General features: G+C 59.2%; 1 protein-coding gene across 2 annotated transcripts; it reads left to right on the top strand.

Annotated features, from left to right (window-relative positions):
- Window positions 1-1,587: 1,587 nt before the first annotated feature.
- Window positions 1,588-12,004, top strand: CHMP6 (charged multivesicular body protein 6). Of its 2 annotated transcripts, none has more exons than XM_064270587.1 (8): window positions 1,588-1,745; window positions 5,006-5,115; window positions 5,207-5,294; window positions 5,823-5,909; window positions 6,863-6,928; window positions 7,170-7,250; window positions 8,255-8,355; window positions 9,474-12,004. In XM_064270587.1, exons 1-8 carry the CDS (start codon window positions 1,683-1,685, stop codon window positions 9,493-9,495), a joined length of 618 nt encoding a protein of 205 aa, XP_064126657.1. In that variant the 5' UTR covers window positions 1,588-1,682; the 3' UTR covers window positions 9,496-12,004. The 2 variants fall into 2 exon arrangements, with proteins under 2 accessions (XP_064126657.1, XP_064126658.1); XM_064270588.1 differs by having other exon boundaries at window positions 1,591-1,745; window positions 8,301-8,355; window positions 9,474-11,982.
- The last annotated feature ends 229 nt before the right edge of the window (window positions 12,005-12,233 follow it).

The raw sequence follows: 12,233 nt of genomic DNA, 5'->3' as shown, positions 1-12,233 counted from the left end.
CTGACCCCTGCATTGTGTCCCAGAGGGCACTCCCTTACAAAGGTCCTGAGAAACTCACCAGTGAGGCCAGCCTCAGATTCTTGAAAAGCTCTCTAAGGTCTGTGGCCTGGGATGATGGTGGGAGGTACTGCCACCAAAACTTGCCACCTTGATTTCTCATGGGACCCTGGAGTGGCCAAGGCCAAGGGGTAGAGTGCACCCACCAGAGAAGGTAGGGGTGGTTAACTGGGGGACAGCAGACTGGGAACAGAAATCGGAACAGGTAGTTTGGCAGTAGTCTTTGGCATTGGCTGATTGGTCAAGCATCCCTAGAACTGAAAAGAGATGGACAATCTATGAAAGCTTAAATTGACATGTATAACTTTAAAACATCCAGATCTAATGGGCAGAGATTTGACATGAAATTCCTCAGTGGAGAATCAGTCTCTTTCATCCAATTCATGGCAGAGACTTCTGCAAGAGACCCAACGAAAGTTCCATTGAGCCAAAAACCACAGTGGCGGTCTTCAGTTCCTCATGGCGCTGGAAGACAGGCAAAGAGCTCAGAAAGGAGCATGGAAAAAAGAAGCTATCGATCCTGAATGCCTGGGTGGATAAGTCCTGGCCGGGGAAGTGTTTCAGCATACATGTTTAAGTCCACAGACTGTATATCACATCAACGCCCATGGAAGCAACAGTTAAGAAATAAAACGGCGTAGTGCATTGGGCATATCTGCTGCAGAAGGCCTTTCTAAAGTGTTGAAACCCAAAGATGTTACTTTGAGGACTTAGGTGCACCTGACCCAAGCCATGGTATTTTCAATTGCCTCATACGCATTGGAAAGCTGGACAATGAATAAGGAAGACGGAAGAAGAACTGATGCCTTTCAGTTACGGTTTTGGCTGAGAATTTTGAAAATACCATGGACTGCCAAAATGAACAAATCTGTTTTGGCAGAAGTACAGCCGGGGTGCTCCTTGGAAGGGAAGATAATGAGGCTTCGTCTCACATACCTTGGACGTGTTATCAGAAGGGATCAGTCCCTGGAGAAGGACATCATGCTTGGTTAAGTAGACAGCAGAAAAAAAGGAAGACCCTCAATGAGATGGATCGACACAGTGGTCGCAACAATGGGCTCAAACATGGCAGTGACTGTGAGGATGGCACAGGACTGGGCAGCGTTTCTGTCGTACCTAGGGTAGCTATGAGTCGGAACCCACTCGACGGCACCTAACAACAACAACAAAGGTAGCAGTACTCGTTCAGAGCCAGCCGGGGGTGGGGGGGTGGGGGGCGGGTATTCTGGACGTTGGTGAGGCTGCATCGTGTTAACCTGCAAGGACCCCATCTAAGTGGTAGTTTAGAAAATTCATCCCGGAAATGCATATGAAATGTGTTATTTAGAACATCGCAGATCCTAACATCGATTTATTCGTTCCACCTTTTTGTGAGAATTCAAGGCCACTTCGTCCATTAGCTGGCGACGCCTGTGCGGAACGGTGGATTCGAACCGTGGAGCCAGAAGCCCCGGACCCTGCCCCGCCCCTTCCGGCCCGCGGAGACGCGCGCCCGGCTGCGCGTTCTGCGGTGTCTGGCCCTGCGCGGCCGCCGTAGCGGAGAGGCCCGGACTACGGTGGCCGCGGTGTTGCTGCAGCGGAGATTCGGACTCGGCCGCGCGGGGGCGGCGGTACGGGGCGCCGCCATGGGCAACCTGTTCAGCCGCAAGAAACAGAGCCGGGTCACGGAGCAGGACAAGGCCATTCTGGTGAGCGCGCGGCCCGGGACGGACTTGCTGCCCCGCCGTCGGGGTGCGGCCGCTGTGTGGGTTGGGAGGGTAGGGATCCCTTCCGGGAAACTGAGGCCGAGGCGGGGCGGGGCCTGCGATGACGCCTGGGCGGTGGCTGGCTTGGCGGCCCCGGCCGGGGTCCTGGAGAGCCCCGTGCAAAGGCCACCGCCCTCACCTCGGGTGGGGAAACTGAGGCGCAGAGAGGTGGCGCCTGGTGCTCAAGGTCACACAGCGGTGCTTGCAGGCTGCCTGGCGCCCAGGTCCCGCGACCCAGCGCGGCCTGTTCCCTCTTCTCGTTCCCTCCTCCCCGGGGGCTCCCCCAACTCCTGCCCGCCGAGGATCCCGGCTCCCGGCCGGCTGCTCCACTGCCCTCGCCGTGGGTCCCAGCATCTCCAGGGCTGGGTGCCCCGCTGCCCTCGCTGTGGGTCCCGGCATCTCCAGGGCTGGGTGCCCCGCTGCCCTCGCTGTGGGTCCCGGCATCTCCAGGGCTGGGTGCCCCGCTGCCCTCGCCGTGGGTCCTAGCATCTCCTGGGCTGGGTGCCTAGTCGCCCTTGGCTGTAGACACAGCTTCCTTTCACTGCTTTCCGATTCCCCGGTCCCTGCCGGGGAGTGGCATCCGTTGACCTTCGACCGCAGATCCTGGTTTGAAGCCTTAGAACCCCTCCTCTGACTTGGTTGCTAGACGTGTGCATCTGGAGTGGTCGGCTTCTCGCATTGCTTGCCTGAACCTGTTGTTGTTAGGTGACATCAAATTGATTCCAACTCGTAGCAACCCCATATAACAGGGTAGAACTGCCCCATAGAGTTTTTTTGGCTGAAATCTTTATGAGATCAGATTGCCAGGTCTTTCTAACGCACAGCCGCTGGATGAGTTCAAGCCATGAACCGTTCGGTTAGCAGTGGAGCCCTCCGGTGCTACGCCAACAGGACTGCTTTGTCCAGGTTTAACCCATTGCCTCCATTTGACTCCAAACTCAGAGACTCTATAGGACAGAGTAGAACTGCCCTACAGGGTTTCCAAGGCTATAATCCTTATGGAGGCAGACTGCCACGTCTTTCTACTGTGGAGTCCCTGGTGGGTTTGAACTGCCGACCTTTCAGTTAGCAGCCAAGCACTTAACCACTGCACTTCTTTTTCTGAACCCATTATTCCCATGGAACTCAGATCGCTTGTTAACTGTAAGCAAACAGCATGGTTATTAAATTACGACTCTGATTTCAGGAGCCTGGTGGAAACAGCTTAATTATTTTGTAGTCATACTTTGTCTGTAGACAAGAGTCCACACTTGTAGTTGTGATTTCTTAAACTTTGGCAGCACGAGGGCAGGTCCTGGAGCCCCGCTTTCGACAGGTGGCCCTGAGTCACGTCTTTTGTGGAATCTTTTTCACCAGACTTTGTGAGTGCCATTAATTACCCCCCTGCCATTAACCCTGAATCTGACCCAAGCTTGTGTTGCCTGCCTGGCGGGAGGCTGTGTGGATGGGTGGCACCGATCCATCTTCCCTGCTGCCAGGACTCTAAAGAAACTGGGTTTGTAATCCGTCAAAACAACCACAGCGTCTGACTAGGATCCAGGATGGGCTCGCTGTCCCACCTTGGTCCCGGCCCTTAGCTTGAGAGTCCTGTTTGGTCCACAAAGCACCTTGACCCAAGCGCAAAGTGTCGGGAGCCCAGGGGAGCTTGTTTGGACCACTCCAGACTGATAATGTGGTATGGTTCGCCGTTCCTGGCAGAACCGGACGTGGTGTCTGATGATATTCCTGCTTGTAGACAGAGTGCCTCTTCCAGGGAGATCCGACACAAAAGTCAGTTCTTTTGGAGAGGAACATGGTACATGAAGTGAAAGCGTTTGTTCACACCTGTCCGTTTCCGCAAGGCAGAGAATGTGTCAGGAAGGAGACGTCCAGAACGCGAGCAGGGTTTACCTCTGCTGATGCTTTGCCTTCCAGATCTGCTGCAGCAAAAATGTGTTCTTTTTGTGCTAAGAGAGAGCCAAACACAAATCAAACCTGGTTCCTTACCTCGGCTTCTGGAACAAAGGTTCTTAGCCAAAGGCCCCCGAGTGAGGAAGAAAATGAGGCATGTGGCCACCAGAGAAAGTTGGCACAGCACTGGACACTTCTCAGGAAGAAGCAGCAGTCAGCGTCCCTCAGGACAGCGCGGCCAGCCCAGCCCTGCCCCATGGGCTTCGGCCGCCACCCTGTTTCAGCTGTCAACCCCTCAACCGAAAGGGAAGCGGCTTCACCCCATGACCGTTCTTTCTCTCTTGAAGGGCTCACCTTTGGGTTCCCTCCCCACAGGCCTTTCCACTTGTCAGCAATTCGCTTTGGTAGCTTCCTGGGAAAGGCAGACCCATGCTCGTCCTGCCTCCTCTCCTCCTGGGAGCTTTAGGTGCTCGGAAACAACACGCTTACCACATGATAGGAGAATTTGCTCCCGATGTATTGCCGGGATAACGTGAACTAGGAAGCCCGCAGGCCCCAGCGTGCTGTTGGTCGACCCTCTGGGAGACCTCTTATCTGACCACCCTGCACCCTCCAGCACCTCTCTGAGTCTGTGAAACCTGCATGGACAGGGGCCAGGGCGGCCTGTGCCAGCACCCAGGAAGGGGCTGGTCACAGCCCTCCCTGCCGAGGGGTGGTGTTGTTGGAGAAAGACTGGAGGGGAGCCCCTGATGTGGTCATGGGGGGCGGTGGCACGCAGGTGGGCTTGCTCTCTCTGTCGCAGAGTTCTGAATGTTGGGGTTACTGAGATACCCTGACTGTGCCCCACCACACACAGCCCCCAGACTGCACCCCACCACGCACAGCCCCCCGACTACACCCCACCAGGCACAGCCCAGCACAGGTGGTATCTGAGTGGTGTAAAGTCTGTGCCTCTGGGACCCTCACGTGTCTTGCCGTGATGCCATGGTTGATTTCAGGGCAGGCTTCTCCGCCTCAGCACCATGGACATTTGGGGCTGGATGATTCTTGGGAGGGGGTGATGGAGCAACATCCCCGCCTCCACCCCCAGATGCCAGTAGCACACACACCCCCTCCAGTTGTAACAGCCAGCACTGTCTCCAGCCATTGCCCAGTGTCCCCCTGGGGGCAGACTTGCCATGTGGAGACCTGTTGTTTCCGGGTGTGCTCCGGCAGCCGCGGTAGAGCCAGTCTGAGCAGGAGGTCCCCACAGGTGGCCCCTTTGCCACCACAGGTCGGTGCTGCCTAAAGCCTTACCTCCCCACCCCCCGCAGCAACTGAAGCAGCAGCGGGACAAGCTGAGGCAGTACCAGAAGAGGATCACTCAGCAGCTGGAGCGCGAGCGGGCCATCGCCAGGCAGCTCCTGCGGGATGGCAAGAAGGAGTAAGCGGGAAGGGGCCGGGGACAGGGGTCGGGGCTGAAGGGCGTGGGGGGCACTGGGGGCAGGAGGCCGGCCGCCACGTCTCCCCTGCAGGCGGGCCAAGCTGCTGCTCAAGAAGAAGCGGTACCGGGAGCAGCTCCTAGACAAGACCGAGAACCAGATCACCAGCCTGGAGAGGATGGTAGGCGGCGGCCCGGCTCTGGTGGGTGGGCGGGGCTCGAGCAGGGGCGGGGAGGGGCGGGGCTTCAGCTGCAGGTGGGGCTCCAGCGGGGGTGTGGGGGGGGTGGGTGTCGGCCTGGGAGGCTCCTCGCATCTGAGCTGAGCATGTGGAAGCAGCGGCCGGGTCTGCAGTGGACGAGGGTCTTCAGAGGGGACTGATGGTCCTCGGGGCCGAGGGCAGTGGCTCTTGCAGGAGTGGGGTCTGGGTGCTCGAGGTCCTGCTGGGGTTATCCCGCCATGAGGGCGCAGGCACAGGCTCTCTTGCTATCCAAAGCTTCCCACAAGGCCCAGACCTTGTCTGGAGTCTCCCCGCCCCCTTCTCCATCCTTCCAGTACCCAGTGGTGGTGAGGGGACCAGAGGGAGGAGGGACCCACAGAGGGGTCTGCCCCAAACACTGGAGCGCCACATGGACCAGCGCCATCCCCAGCTCCATGGTCACCACAGGGCAAGGGCAGGTGCCTCACCATGCTGGCCTGGTTCCCTCTGCAGGTTCAGAGCATCGAGTTCACCCAGATCGAGATGAAGGTGATGGAGGGGCTGCAGTTTGGAAATGAGTGTCTGCGCAAGATGCACCAGGTGGGTCTGGGCAGTGGGCGGGGACACGGGGGCCGTGGGCCAGGGGTGCTATGTCAACACAGAGCATGAGGCTGGGTGGCTGGGTGGGGACATGGGGGCCGTGGGCCAGGGGTGCTATGTCAGCCCAGAGCATGAGGCTGGGTGGCTGGGTGGGGACAAGGGGGCCATGGGCCAGGGGTGCTATGTCAACACAGAGCGTGAGGCTGGGTGGGGACATGGGGGCCATGGGCCAGGGGTGTTTTGTCAACGCAGAGCGTGAGGCTGGGCAGATGGGCGGCAGGAAGCCAGCTGCTCCAGAGAGGCTGCCAGTCCAGCCGGGTGTGCAGCCTTGGGGGCACAGTGACCATGAGTGGGCAGGCCAGCAGAGATGGGAATGGGACCCAGCTGCTGAAGTGACCACACGAAGGGCAAGGCTGGCCAGAGTGGATGGGGTGTCTGAGGCGAGGGCCCTGCCCCCGCAGGGGCTGGTCTGAAAGCAGGTAGTGGGTGTTAGCCAGGAGCAGGTGAGGCTGTGACCGTGCCACCCAAGGGAAACGTTCTGCCTCCCACAGTTGTCAGCGGCTTTTACCCTCCTTGCTGGGGTCATCTGGGGCCCAGGAGGTCTGAGGGGGCAGCCCAGGTTAGAGGGTGTGGTCAAGGCTTCTGGAAAGACTCAGCTGATGGCTCCTGTCCCCTTGGACAGAAGTGACCGAGGTGTGGCATGTGCTCCTTGGCCAGGTTGCTTAAGCTGGCTTAGGGGCAGGGCCGGATCTAAAGGGGGAAGTGAGACTGAGATACTGGGCAGTGCAGAGAGGCTAGGCCTGAGGCTGGGGTGGGGTAGAGAGGCGAGCCCTGAGGCTGGGGCAGGGCAGAGAGGCGGGGCCTGAGGCTGGGGCAGGGCAGAGAGGCCTGGGGCCCAAGGGGCTGTTGCTGCCTGGCTGACCAGCGTCCACCCTCTGACGTGATTGTCCCAGGTGATGTCCATAGAGGAGGTGGAGAGGATCCTGGACGAGACCCAGGAGGCCGTGGAGTACCAGCGGGTAGGTGTTGTGGGTCGTAGGCAAGGGGCAGGGATGCCTTCTCCCAGCCAGTGCCCGCTGCCATCATCTAGGGCGGCCCCTACCCACACTGTTTTGGCAGCTGCCCTCGCTCAAGGGAAGGGGAAGGGCGGCTCTAAGCCAGTCTGTCCCTGTTCCTTGGAGGGCCAGCCTCCTTGGGGTATGGTCAGCCCCCTCCCCGGCCCTCAGCCCCTGCTCTTCACTGTGGCACTGCTCTCTGCAGCAAATAGATGAGCTGTTGGCAGGAAGCCTCACCCAAGAGGACGAAGACGCCGTCTTAGAAGAGCTGGATGCCATCACTCAGGTAAGGAGGCCCTGCAGAGGCCAGGCTGGAGGGCACTGGGCGCCTGCTGGGTCAGGCCTCACTGCCCACATGCCGTGGTTCACATGGTTCACCACCAGTGTTCGTGTCAGCCTGAGGCCCGCCCTCCAAGTCCGCCCACCGACAGCAGGAACCAAGCAGGCAGGAGCAGTTTTTGGAGTGCCTGGCAGACAGTCTGCTGTGGGCACTGGCGTGGCACAGCTGGGGATTCTCCCTGGCCCTCAGCCCCTTTCCCCGACAGTAATGTGGTTTCTTAACCAGTGGGTTCTGTCTCCCACCTGGGGGACTTGCTGTCGCACGCAGGGCCTGTGCATCCAGGGCCTGTGACAGAGTCCCATGCCCATGCTCACACCCAGGTGCTGTGGTCCGTGTGTGCACCTGGTGTCCCGTTCCCTGTCCCTGTGCTCAAAGCCAGGTGCTGCGGTCCGTGTGTGCACCTGGCGTCCCATTCTCTGTCCTGTCCGCACGCTCACACCGAGGTGCTGTGGTCCGTGTGTGCACCTGGTGTCCCGTTCCCTGTCCCATCCCTGCGCTCACGCCCAGGTGATGCGTTCTGCGTGTGCACCTGGCGTAGGGATCCCCAATCTTTTGGGGCCGCTGCCTCAGTTTGCCCAGTTCTAGCCCTGTGGGCAACGCTTACTGTGCCATGTGCCATCTGCTCATTGAGGGCTCCTTCACAGGTGCAGGGCCTTGTGAGCTGCAAGGAGGCCAACTGGGAGGGACAGGCATCGTGTATTGACTGGGGCAGTCCAGGCACTCGCTGGGGTGGCTGGCTCACCATGGTGGCCCTCTCTCTCCCACACAAACCTGACCCCAGAGGGGCAGCCTGGCTTGGGTGATCCCAGTGGAGCTGCTGGCTGGCCCTCAGGCCTGTGTGTCGCCAGCATGTCCTGGGGCCTGTTGATGGCCCCGTTGTGATGTGCCGACATGAGCTCAGTAAACAGGACTCGGCCCTTTAGAGAGAATGATAGGCTGTTCTTTGGCAGCCTGCAGGGTCTCTCCTCACAGCCCCCACCTCGCTGGTTCTCACAGGAGCAGGTCGAGCTGCCGGAGGTCCCTGCAGAGCCCCTTCCCGACAAGATCCCAGGTACCGTCCTCGCTTTGTCCTCTGAGGTCTGGGAGCTCACAGGGAACAGCGAGCAAAAAGGGACGTTCCTGGCGGCGTGGGGAAGGCCAGCCCCACCTTCCCAGCCCGGGAGCAAGTGGCTCGTGCAGAGGGAGACAGACGCTGTGCCTTTGGAGCTGGGCCTTGGCCCCTGGGGTCTGTGGGACCTGTAAGAGGTGGACCCGCCCAAAGAGGCAGATCTAGAAGTTAGAGCCAGGCATGAACCTGTTTATCTACACCCGTTTGGTCCCAGGCTCCAGCCCAGTGTTTTCTTTAACATTACAGCACTGGGTTGACCATTCTCTGTGGCATCACGTGACGCTCTGTCTAGAAAGCTCCCTGGGAGCCAGACCTCCCTTTTATAACCATCTGTGTTTCTTTCTGTCCCTTTCTTGTTCCCCTGGGTTCATCTTCCTCGTCAAGTCCCAGGGGAGGGGCTGCCATTCCTGGCCGCGGCAGTCAAGGGTCTGTGCTGTGTCCCCGAGTCCTGGCCACTGTGGTCGAGGGCCTGTGCTGCCTGTCCCCGAGTCCTGGCCACAGTGGTCGAGGGTCTGTGCTGTGTCCGGGAGTCCTGGCCACTGTGGTCGAGGGCCTGTGCTGTCTGTCCCTGAGTCGTGGCCACTGTGGTCGGGGGCCTGTGCTGTCTGTCCCTGAATCCTGGCCACAGCGGTCAAGGGCCTGTACTGCATGTTCCTGAGTCCTGGCCACTGCCACAGTGGTCGAGGGCCTGTGCTACATGTCCCCGCTCCCTTGGCCACCAGCTTCCTGTGTGGGGCTCACCTCCATCTGCACCAGGCACGCTGTGCCCATGGCACCTCCTCTGGGACAGGGCCCTGGTTCCTTCCTGGCCTGCCCTCTTCTGCCTTTGGGGTCTCCTGTGCACAACAAATGGTTTGTGCCCGGCTGTGAACCAGGCAGTTCGAATCCACTGAGCGGCTCTGCGGAAGAAAAGGTCTGGCAATCTGTTTCTGGAAAGCTTAGAGCCAAGAAAACCCCTGTGGAGCTCAGCTCTGCTTTCACAGACAGGGCCCCCATGAGGTGGACTCGAGCCGATGGCTGTGGGTTCTATGGTTTGTGTGACACGTCTCTTTCCTCCACAGAAAAAGTCCCCGTCAAGGCTAAGCCCAGGCAGGCGGAGCTGGTGGCAGCATCGTAACCCACCTGTCATTGGCTCTGCGGAACCTCCCCAGGGACTGTGGCCACCGAGAGCTGGGTGTGTGGCCAGCCCCAGGCCAGGCTCCAGTGGCGGCGGGCAGAGCGGCTCTCACAGGGCACGTGCATCGAGATGACCTGGCCAGGCACCGTCCCTCAGGGCGTGAACTCCAAGTGCGCCTCAGCGGTGCCGTCTCGCTCTCATCTCCGAATTAAACAGCGACACTCACACCCTCGGGCCACACACGGCCTCTGGCGGCTGTGGCTCCCTTGCACCGCGGCCAGGAAGCCGCTTGGGTGCTGCTCACACTGCCCGTCCAGCCACATGGCTGCGGGCGCCTTCTCTGCAGCCTGCTGTCCGCGGGTGGCCCTGCTGGGAAGGCCCCTCAGGTGTTGGTGCCTTGCCCCTCCCCCTCCCGCCCACCCTGCTGTCCTCGTTAGCTGGTGGGGGCTCCTGCTGTGGCCTGGCTTCCACCCTGGCACTGGTCCCCATGCAGACAACAGGAGAGACGTAGGGCACCAGCACCCATCAGACCTTCATGTGCCGTTTGGGCGCCGGCACCGACCTCTCCTGTTTGGGGTGGTGGGCCGAGAGGGTGCCTCCCTGCTAGTCTGACCTGCTCCTCTCACTGCCCGCAAGCAGGGGCTCGGCCTGCGGAGAAACGCCATCAGGAGGTCCAGACGGATGACAGCTTTGCTCTGGCAAGTGTGGCCATCAGCTGCTGCCGTGGGAGCCCCTGGGCTGGACTCCACCAGACCCACCATCCCAAGAGTCAGAGCGGCAGAGATGGAGGCCATGACATGACTTGTTCACATGCTTGTCCTCTGTGAGACAATCTCGCTGAGATCCCTGTCTGCAGGGAGTGAGCAGGGCCGGGGCCTGGGCTCCCCCAGCAGCAAAAGGAAGCCGCCTTCCTGACCCCAATCACAGATCCCAGTATTAAAGCTGACGCCCCTGCGTGGCCTGCTGCCTCAGTGGATTCCACGTGGACTCCTCGAGGGCTGGCAGCGAAGGTCACTGGGGCCACAGGCCTGGCCGCTCTCCTTGGCATTGCCTTTAGCATGCACACACTTCCCTGTGGGGTTGACTGATGTGGGGTGCACACGTGGGAGTGCTTCTGGCCGCCCGTCTGGGCAGCTCCCCTCAGCGAGGGGCAGGGCAAGGCTCCAGTCAGTGTGCCTCAGAAGGGACGCTGACTGCCTCCTACACCTGGATTTGTGTGGTTCTCACAAGTGGTGGCCGGCAGCCAGGCCTCAAAGCCCTAGGCTTCCCCCAGGGAGGAGGCTGCTGGAAGCAGTTCAGTCTCCCCTGCTAGTTTGGAGTTATTCAGGGACCCATGGGGCAGCAGGAAGCGGGGGAGTCTCATCTATGGGGGCCTTGTGGTACTGTGGGTGCAGGCCAGTGCCAGATCTTAACGGTTTTTCAAGAGAAGCTGGAATCTAGGTTTTTAAGTGAAATCCTTGATGTTAAAACACAAAGCCAGCACTGCCGTTCCCAAACCCTGAAGCCGATCCTGTGCCCCTGCCATGCGTGCATCGGCCACAAGGGGGCACCCTGCCAGCCGATCTGGGGGTACTTTGCAGGCGACTGGGGCTGTGGCGCTTGAATCCACTGCCCAGACATGCCCCTCTGCAGCAGCGATTCTGGCAGGGAAGCAGACCCCTGTCCAAATCAAAGCTGCAGCCACTGGCGCCTGGACATCAGCCAGGGAGGAGGCTGGGCCCAGGACAGCCTCAGAGGGCCAGAGACATGGGTTCAGCTTGTCCTCACCACACCTGCAGGGACGGCACCACCAGCGGTACAGGCCCTCTCCACCGCTCCCTCCTCCTCCCTGGTCACCCTGAGCCTCAAGCCACAGGCCAGGCACAGGGAGGCCAGGCTCCTGGGTGCAGGAAGGAGCAGGTGGCACGGACATCCCTTGTATCCCACCAGTGGCCACCAAACAGCCGACCTGTGGGCAGGGGGTCGGAAGAAAGCTGTGCACCACAAAACGGCCCGTTCTCAGGCCTGGACGGGGCAGGCCTTTCCCACAGGAGAAACTGCTGCCACATGGAATGGATGACCACCATGGTTAAAGACCCAAGTGAGGCAGCAAGGCTCCTTATCACCATGAAGAAGGCAGTGACCCCGTGCTGGCGGGGCCCTGGGGGACTTACCCGATTCTGATGTCAGCAACCAACTATGTGACGGCTCTCGTCCCACAGAAGTGGGGGGCAGTACCACTTAACGTCTTTTTAATCAGATTTTCAGGAAAATGTTTTGGTTTTTTTATTTTGGTGTACAGTTCTGTGAGGTTTTTTTTTTTTTAATTGTTGAAAATACACTGGCAAAACATACCAACAACTCGTATGTGTGCTCTGGTGACGCTGATTACATTCTTCAGGTTGTGCAGCCCTTTACACCCACCCTTTCCGATTTGTTTCTCACCTGTTGACGTGGACTCACTTCCCCTGAGCTTCCTATCTAACCTTTCAAGTTGCTGTTAACAATTTGATCCCATGTAGTAAGTTCTTTAAAAGAGCGCAGTGCTTATGGCAGGCTGTTGTTTGGTTTAAAGACAGCTTCAGGGTCTATTTTTGGTTTATGGTTTCAGGGTTGATTACCTCAGGGCAGCAGTTTTGGGGGTTCATTCAGCCTCAATGGTCCCAAAAAGTCTGGATTTTATGAGAATTGAAATTCTGTTCTGCATTTTCCCCCTTTTGATCAG

This window comes from Loxodonta africana, chromosome 18 (genome assembly GCF_030014295.1).
Source record: "Loxodonta africana isolate mLoxAfr1 chromosome 18, mLoxAfr1.hap2, whole genome shotgun sequence".
Taxonomy (NCBI): domain Eukaryota; kingdom Metazoa; phylum Chordata; class Mammalia; order Proboscidea; family Elephantidae; genus Loxodonta; species Loxodonta africana.
The sequence above is the reverse complement of the archived record's forward strand: the minus strand, read 5'-3'. Positions and strand labels throughout refer to the sequence as shown.

What these genes read in the sequence shown, in the direction of transcription:
- CHMP6 (XM_064270587.1), top strand. Translation starts at nt 1,683, where the DNA reads ATGGGCAACCTGTTCAGCCGCAAGAAACAGAGCCGGGTCACGGAGCAG. An exon ending in CTGCGGGATGGCAAGAAGGA is followed by an intron (nt 5,116 to 5,206) that starts GTAAGCGGGAAG and finishes TCTCCCCTGCAG; the next exon opens with GCGGGCCAAGCTGCTGCTCA. An exon ending in AGCTGGATGCCATCACTCAG is followed by an intron (nt 7,251 to 8,254) that starts GTAAGGAGGCCC and finishes GTTCTTTGGCAG; the next exon opens with CCTGCAGGGTCTCTCCTCAC.